The sequence below is a fragment of the Pinus tabuliformis genome, chromosome 8 (assembly GCF_031772625.1).
Source record: "Pinus tabuliformis cultivar Carrire ecotype Pingquan chromosome 8, CPIR1, whole genome shotgun sequence".
NCBI classification, from domain to species: Eukaryota; Viridiplantae; Streptophyta; class Pinopsida; order Pinales; family Pinaceae; genus Pinus; species Pinus tabuliformis.
The window spans coordinates 1,692,934,196-1,692,943,188 of NC_142294.1; the positions used below are offsets into that span (position 1 = coordinate 1,692,934,196).

At 39.2% G+C, this 8,993-nt stretch overlaps 1 protein-coding gene across 1 annotated transcript; it reads left to right on the forward strand.

Annotated features, from left to right (window-relative positions):
* Positions 1 to 4,380: 4,380 nt before the first annotated feature.
* On the forward strand, positions 4,381 to 7,525 carry LOC149242768 (uncharacterized). Its single transcript, XM_089367719.1, has one exon. The coding sequence runs from the start codon at positions 4,573 to 4,575 to the stop codon at positions 6,523 to 6,525; it is 1,953 nt and encodes a 650-aa protein (XP_089223845.1). The 5' UTR covers positions 4,381 to 4,572; the 3' UTR covers positions 6,526 to 7,525.
* Positions 7,526 to 8,993: the final 1,468 nt, after the last annotated feature.

Genomic DNA, 8,993 nt, shown 5'->3' on the forward strand with positions numbered 1-8,993 from the left:
AATGCTTGGTGTTGGTTCTCTGGCAGGCAGTCGCAGCTTCTCTAGAGGAACACTGGCCAGCCTTCTTTCCATGTATATCATGAATCTTTGGAGGTCATCTGGAGACAACCTCGACCGAGCTTCCCGAAAAATTTCTTGGAGTGAGCTTCTACTCTGAGAAAAATCATCAAACAAATCTTTCTTTCCAACGAATACTTTTATTTTGACGTTCGTTGTGAAATCTTGGGCAACATCATTTGGGTCAAATGGCCTTGCTGGGAATTTAAATAATTGTAGACACATCACATTCTCTACTTCGGTGAAAGCGTGTCCTACATCGAACAATGAGAAGGCCCCACAAGCTACAGGAAATTGAGGCCATATGGCCTTCTTTTTGTCCTTTAGGTCTTTGGTCAGACCGCCTTTTGAACAGGTTTGATAAGCAATTTCCCGAGCCAAAAGTTTATCAAGAATATATAGAGGTAGGACATGTGGAGGTATAATGCTTCCAAACACTCTAATATAGGTAAACCATTCTTCCCCGAACCATCTTGCGATGGGGATGATGTCTATTTGTGCCTCGGGAGAGCACCTCGGGGGGTCTTCATCATACATTATTCTATACAAGGGAAAAATAAGCCCGTGGAAAATCTGGTAGAAGTGAGGGACGAACTGAGAATCCCATAACACCTTATGATAAACATGAATAGGTAATGGGTCCTGGGTAGTCCATTTCCAACCCATAATGGGAAATTTAGACACATAACAAATAGAATCCATAATATATGCAGACAGATAAAAAGGAGGATAAATCCTCTGAGACAAAGATCTTTTAGACCGGTAATTGATAACAGCCGTGTATAGATTATCAGAAAGGATCTTGGCCCAATCCATAATATCGACGTTTGTGGCAGCATCAATTAATGGTAGCCATTTAGACGAAAAATTATTGATATCTGGCATCCCAAATAACCTACAAAGCATGGCCGCAACAAAACAATACGGAGAGGTGAGGGAACCAGTGCTGTACATACCGTTTTTGTCCCTTTTGAGCGGCTCCTCTTTTCTGGACCAATCCTTGGTGGTCTCTGATAGGTCTAGGTTCTCGGCTGCAAATTTCTTGACGAATTGTGCATTGTAAGTCGCCTGCGGTTCAGGAAGATGATACATAAGCTTCAAATCTTGCGCAGCGAATGATCCGATGAGCCTGTGTCCTTGAACTTTGAATTGTCTGTTGTTCATGTCTGCATTATCAAGTATCCACTTGATCATATCCGTATATGGTAGAATTTTGGGTCTTGCTGCTATCCTGTGAAGAAATGAACATGCCAGCTCCTCTAAGGATGCCTCGGAAGAGCGTTGTGAGCCCGCGACAGCAGCAACCTTCATTATTCTAGGATTTTCCTCCTCAAGCAGCCTGTACATGCTTTCCCATGTCGATATCCCTGCGTCTCTGTTACAGGCTGTATCTGTATACAAAGGCGCCATCTCCTTCGTCTTTTCCTTCGCTTCAGAGCTTTGGGCTTTATTTTTCTTTCCCATTTCTTACTGCGTTTGGGTTTGAATCATCTTGGCTCTTCGTTCCTGCAGATTACGAGTGAAATGGAAATGACTGATTCAGAAAGGTGATGGGAGAGTTTTAAATGCAACAGATGTATCAAATATGCCACCTTACGTGAAGTAATTCTCTATAAAGGCACGCGTCTTTACTTCCATTAATAACTGACAACTAATTCATTTACTATCATTAAAAGCGCATGATTTGGAGTCAGATTATGGTAAGTGGCTTTTTCCTTGAATGGCGTGCCCGAAGGATTCGTAATGAAGTGATTTATGATTTGCTTACGTAACCTCGCATATCGCGCCATCGCAGATCGCGCCATCGCAAATTGCACCATCGCAGATCGCGAGAACGAAATATCACAACGATCGCAATATCGCAGATCGCAGAAGTTTGATGTTTGCCAAGTCCTACCGACTCATTTCTATGATATGCGATCTTGCGATCGGCGTTATCGCAGATCGGTAAAATTTTTAAGTTTTTCCTTATGAGCATTACTTTGTTGCGACACGACTTTAAATATTTTCTCCTTATCATAGACTTAGGTTTAAAATATTCTAAAGACCTACCTAAGCTTATGATGGTAACCTTATTTTGAGGAAAGGAAACTCTTGCTCTTCCTAAAAATTAACTAAGGGTCCCCATTCATTTAGTATTTTGGTCAACACTTAAATGAACAAAAAAAGAAAAGGGGGCGGGGGTTGTTGCCGGCCACAACACTACCCTCTTCCATTTGCTTAATTTTTTTTAAAGACCTTATGACTCACACCATAGCAATTGCTTCAATAGGAGCAGTCGCTGTTTCACTTAACAAGATAGCATAAGGAACTGCAATTTTAATCTTAAATTTGTTTGTAATCAAACACTTCTGAATTTTCTCAATTTGTCTCCACTGCATGTCGGATGTACTGCTGGCCCATAGTTCACAACGATAGAGAATCACCAAAATCACTAGAAGCCCAAAAAGAGTTTGAGTGGTTTTCCAGTCCCATAAATCTGCCTCTCTACACCTATTTTGAAAAGCATAAAATGCTTTCCAACCCCCAAAAGTTCTTTTCTTTCTACAACCATTCCAGCTTAGATTTTTGTTGAAGTCAATTCCGAAGTATTTGTAATCCGCAACTTCTTCCAAAATTTTGCCTTCAAAGTAGAACTTATGACGGTTATGTTTTCTTTTCTTAGAGAAAACCACTACTTTCGTTTTGTTGATATTAACTTGCATCCCCACACTTCTACAAAAATTCTCAAGGGAGAGTAAGTGCTCTTGCAAACCAAGAGCTGATTTAGCAATCAGAATAAGGTCATCTGCATACAAAACAAGCCTTATAACAAACTTGCCCAAATAGATACCATCACCCCCTTGCGAATTTAACCACTCCTCAAGCTTGTCGATAAAAAGGGTAGGAGATAGTGGACAACCTTGCTTGACCCCGATATCACTTCTAAAACTTTCAGAAATGCCTGCTGAACTTCTAATTTTGACTTTCAGCTCTTCATACAACATATGCACACGTGCTCTCAAATGTTTAGGAACCCCAAGTTCCTCCATTCTGTGCCAAAGCTTATCCCTAGGAACCAAGTCAAATGCTTTTCTGAAATCAACAAAGCAACAAAAGAATTCTTCCTTTTTCTCCCAAACTATTTCAATGATGTGCTTTAAAGTTATACAATGATCAACTGTGGAATGTTTAGGTCTAAAACCTGCTTGTCTTTAGCACGCTTATCACTTTCTTCTGCCCACTTGCTAATTTTGTTTTCTAGCACGCTTCCAAATAGCTTTGCAAACAAAGGGTTTATCATGATGGTCCTATAATTGGACAGATTATTGACGTCACCACTCTTGAAAAGAGATATTGCCAGACTAGTTGTCCAATCTGTGGGGAGCCCTTGTTGTATGATGTTGTTGAAGATTTTTGTAATGTGAGGTGCAAGAATCTTTGAGCCCCACTTTAGATATTCTGCTTGGAGTTCAGCTAAGTCTTTTGTTTTTCCAACACCCAACTTCTCGATACCCATCTCTACCTCTTGTACCGTGAAGAGTCCAGTATTAGTGTTGACCAAGGGGGGTGGGTCAACCGTGGGAACCTTCTCGTAGAGTTCTCTTGCATAGTCAAACCATTTAGAAGTTGTAATATTATTTCCAGTTTGTATCTTTTTTGGTTAGAGCTCCTTCCAAAATAATTTATGATTATTTTTCCCAAGAGAGATTAGTTCTTCCCTCCTTGAAACCATGAAATTGGCCTTTTTATTGCTTAATAACTGCTTGTAAGCTTTGAGCTTTATGTTATCCTTGTTTGACTCTTTCCACATTCTCCTTGCCTTTTTGCATTCCTCGTCAAACCAAGCATTAACCGGAAAACAATTTGTTTCAGACTTCTTAATTTTTGCTCTTTTGCACTTTGCAAGTGCGCATTGAATTAAAGGTGTTAATTCATGACTATGAAGGTTGTGAATTGTAATTTTCTCCTTCTTGAAGAGTCTTTCTAGCGTCATTTTGAAAGTGTTACAATTTTTGGGGTCAAAAAATTTCTGCCCTAGGGTCAAAAACCAATTTAAATAACACAAATCAAAATTTCACCTCAAATTTTAAATAACACAAATTAAGATTTTTCCTCAAATTCAATCCATCAATCAAAAATATAAAATTACTAAATAATATAAAATTACTAAACAATATCATATCAATTTTTTGTAACTATGTAATTAGGCTTTCATTTCACAATTAGATGAGATAATTTAATCAAATTTAATGAACAGCAAAAGACTATACTGTCATTCAAATTTAATACTCCATATATTTCTGAATGATTCTAGATGCTATTCAGAGGAGCAAGATATAATCGGTTATCACTGCGTTTTGTAACCGGTTGACTCCCGCGAATAAAACCTAAAAAAACATTGCGAAATTGGAAGATTTATGTATTAAAGCCAAAAAGGAAAGGAATGAGTGAAGCAGTGCACATTTTCATAAATTACAGGATTTGGGTTATTTACATGAAGCCATTTCAGTGTCAATCTGCTTACCCCAACATATGGCAATGGTGGCTGCTATGAAGAGGAAGACAATGCTTTCCATATGTAAGATGAATTTATTTGCTGCCCTTATCATTCCTCAACACTGCTTCCACACTTTCAATACCCCTGTCGAAACGCGTATTAAAGAATTATGTCACGCCAACAGGCTTCAAGAGGCACTGGACACCTTCAAGCATATGTTATCAGCTAAATTTAAATCCATCCCCACTATCATCACTTGCAATCTTTTGTTAAGTAGCCTAGTCCGGCGAAATCGACATGAATCAGCATTATCTGTTTATAAACTTATGCTTGAAGCAGACATTGTTCCAGATTTGATAACCTTGAACATTGTCATCAATTGTCACTGTCAAAGAGGTAGAGTGGATTATGCATTCAAAGTGTTTGAAGGAATGGAAGCACATGGGTATGTTCCAGATGTCATAACCTTCAGTACTCTCATCAAAGGGCTTTGCAGGGAGGGCAGGATGGAGGACGCTGTCAAACTTTTCAATAAAATGGTGAGTAGAAAACAGGTTCCTAATATTTTTACATATAATACCCTACTAGACGGGCTCTGCAAGCTAGGGAAAACTCGTCAGGCATTCGGATTGTTAGCTATTATGCTCATAAAGGGCCATGAGCCTGACGCAATCACGTTTACAACCTTAATGGATCGTTTATGCAAAGAAGGGAAACTACAAGAGGCCAATAAACTATTGTATCATATGTTGAACAAAGGGTATGATCCTGATGTCGTTACATATAATGCCCTGATTAATGGTTTTTGCAAAGAGGGCAAGTTGGACAAGGCTATGAACTTCTTCTATGAAATGTCCAGCAGATCCATACATCCTGATGTTGTCACCTACAGTGCTGTTATAGATGGTCTCTGTAAGGATGGCAAGTCGCAGGAAGCTAGGAAGCTCTTCTATGAAATGACTGATAAAAATATATGTCCCAATGTTGTCACATGCAATGCGCTTATAGATGGTTTCTGTAAGGAAGGCAAGTTGGACGAGGCTAGGAAGCTCCTGCATGAGATGACTGGCAATAGTATATGTCCTGATGTTGTTACATACAGTGTACTTATTGATGGTTTCTGTAAAAAAGGAAACTTGGAAGAGGCTATAGAGCTCTTCTATGAAATGCCCAACAAAAACATTTGCCCCGATGTTCTCTTGTATAATACACTTATTGATGGTTTCTGTAAGAAAAGCAAATCGGGCGACGCTAGGAAGCTCTTGCGTGAAATGCCCAGCAAAAACATACGTCCTGATGTTGTAACATACAGTGCGCTCATTGATGGTTTTTGTAAGGAAAACAAGTTGGAGGAGGCTATGAAGCTTTTCTGTGAAATGTCAAGCAAAAATATATGCCCTAATGTTGTCGTATACAATGCACTTATTGATGGTTTCAGTAAGGGAGGCAAGTTAGATGAGGCTAGGAATTTCTTCCATGAAATGGCTGACAATAACATATGCCCTGATATTGTCACATACAGCGCGCTTATTGAGGGTTTCTGTAAGGAAGACAAGTTGGAGGAGGCTATGAAGCTCTTCCATGAAATGTCCATCAAAAACTTATGCCCTGATGTTATCACGTACAGTGCGCTTATTGATAGTTTCTGTAAAGCAGGCAACTTGGAGGAGGCGAGGAAGTTTTTTCATGAAATGCCCAGCAAGAACATATGCCCTAACGTTGTCACATACAGTGCGCTTATTGACGGCCTTTGTAAGGCAGGCAAGCTGGAGGAGGCTATGAAGCTATTCCGTGAGATGCCCAGCAAAAACATATGCCCTAATATTGTTACATACAGTGTGCTTGTTAATGGTTTCTGTAAGGAAGGCAAGTTTGAGGAGGCTAAGAAGCTCTTCCATGAAATGCCCAACAAAGACATATGTGCCAATGTTGTGACATACAGTGCACTTATTGATGGTCTAAGGAAGGCAAATGGAGGCAGGGTGTGAAGCTCTTCCATGAATTGGCGAGCAAAAGCACATGACGAATGTTGCCGCATATAATGTGCTTATTGATGGTGTCTATGAGGAAGGCAAGGAAGATTTTCTATGAAAGGCGCACCAAAATATACCCCAAAGTTCTCACATGCACTGGAATTATTGATGGACTTGTTAAAGAAGGGCAATGGCAGGAGGCCACCACAGTGATTCATGAGATGCTGGATCAGGGGTACAATTCAAACTATATCACGTACAATGCTCCTATGATGGTCTTTGCAGAGAAGGCAAGCTAGAAAAAGCTCTTATTGACTGGAAAAAGCTCTTATTGATGGTCTCAAGCTGGAAAAAGCTTTTATTGACGGTATTTTCAGAGAAGGCAAGCTAAAAAGAGCTCTGCTGTTTTTCGATGTTTTGGTGCAAATAGGTCATTAGCATAATGAAATCACATATGGGTTTAGCAAGGCGAGTAATTTAGAGAAGGCCAAAAATCTCCTTCAAGAGAAGTGAGAGAAAGGTTGCAGGCGTGACCTAGTTAGCTATAATACATTAATTGATGAACTCTTCGGCATTGCAGGATAGATGTGTGTTAATACATTTTGTTCACCTTGTGTATGGGATTTTCCATAGCAAGCTAAAACACTATGGCTATTAAAGGATACACAAATCTTTAAATTGATAAATGTTGGCATGTAGTGGGCTTAGCGAAACCACAATTAATAAAGCATATCTGCCATTATAACATAAAACATAAAACAGAAAATTATCATCTTCCAAATTGCCACCGAATGATGCAACCAAAGGGCAGCAAAAAATTCATGAAAGTAACTGAAATCTGCTCAAAATGCAGCTATAAAGAGGGTAACGAGTTTTCCGGGCATCTTTTTCAATTTCCGGAGTAAGTAGGGAAAATGACTGATAATTGAGTTGAGTTGAGCGAGTATCGCAAGGGAGAGGTTGCCTTATGGCTTCCTCCCATTCCCTGTCATTCATTGTAAATAGTTAGTTTTTCTAATAATGAAGGGCAGCCTGGTTCTGTTGACTTGTATATTCGTTTTGTTTTCACATGAATGCCCTTTTCTGGTACTTGATTCTTTTCAGGTCTCTACTCATGAGTTTTAAGTGTTAGTTGCAATCAGTATCTGGAAATGCATAAACCAGTACTGTCATAATTAGCAAATTCATTGGCATTGGTTATTTAAGGATTCCATCTCTTTATCATTGAAGAAAATTATAGTCAAACTCTCATTTTTTCAGTGGCAGCATATTTAAAAGTTTCAGCTTTCGTATTTGAGCATGAAAATGCAACAATTTGCCATTTGAATGCTTTCAAAGTTCATGGACTGTTCAAAAGGGTCATCGGGTCATTTCACCCATGTCCAGACCAGCATCAATATGCAGCAATATATGTACCCTTTATTGCCTCTATTTGTGGAGGCAAATGTGGTGCAAGATGTGACACATATCGACATTTTGTTCCCCTGAATGTTGAAGTAAATCTCATGATTTGTTACTGCAGTTTGGGCCCTGCTATTTTAATGTTTCCTTTGTACATAACAGATGGTTGTGAGAATGCAGGATTGAATTATCTCTTGAATGAGTGACTTAGGCCTGGTATTCACGATAAGGATCTTGATCCATGTCCAGAGCGATGGGTGCATTTCATATTCAAACGTTTTCAGTGGTGTTTTCATTCTTCAAGGATAAGTTTTCAAAAACCCTAAAACACAGGAGGCAGTTTTGGCTCAACCTGATCTGAAACTGAAGAAACTGTAATGATGTAGCCCAAAAGAGGCCTGCACAAATTCAAAGAGCCTAAGGGATGTCTTGCTGAAGGCTCATTCAGACATTTTGATGGTGGTTTGAGTTCTTGTATTCATCAGCAACATGGCTGTATTTGTACCACTTCAGTTCTTGTTATGGGCACTGTAAAATCTCTGATATATTGATATGGGTGCTTCGAGAATATTTACAGAAGAATGTGGGGGTCCTTGGGGCAAGGATTAACACATTGATTGGAAACATTTTGATACATTTCTGCATAGCTTTGTATTTCCAGAGCACCAGGTATGTGGCAGATCTGAGCTAAAAGATATTGCCAGTTGCAAAAATTTGTAAGCAAGCTAATGATATCCATTTTGGCCAGTCCTTAGTTCCAACGAATACTCTCCCTCAGCATAGTCAAACAGCGCTGGTTTGCATCGGGACAGAGAAAGATCATGCAATACTACTACCAAATTCATCCCTGTTTTCATATCGGAAGGTTGTGAACCAAGAATCACGATAATTATAGTATTTCTATCTTCTCAGGGGTTTGTTACATTGGTAGAATATTGTTTAGTACAGCTTCAATATATTTAAATGCATAGGCATGGCATTTCATGGCATTACACTTTCAATGGCGGTTGTGAAGTGACTATTTTAATGCAGGCAATTGTAGCCCTTTCATGGGTCGAGGATATATACTGTGTGAAATTGTT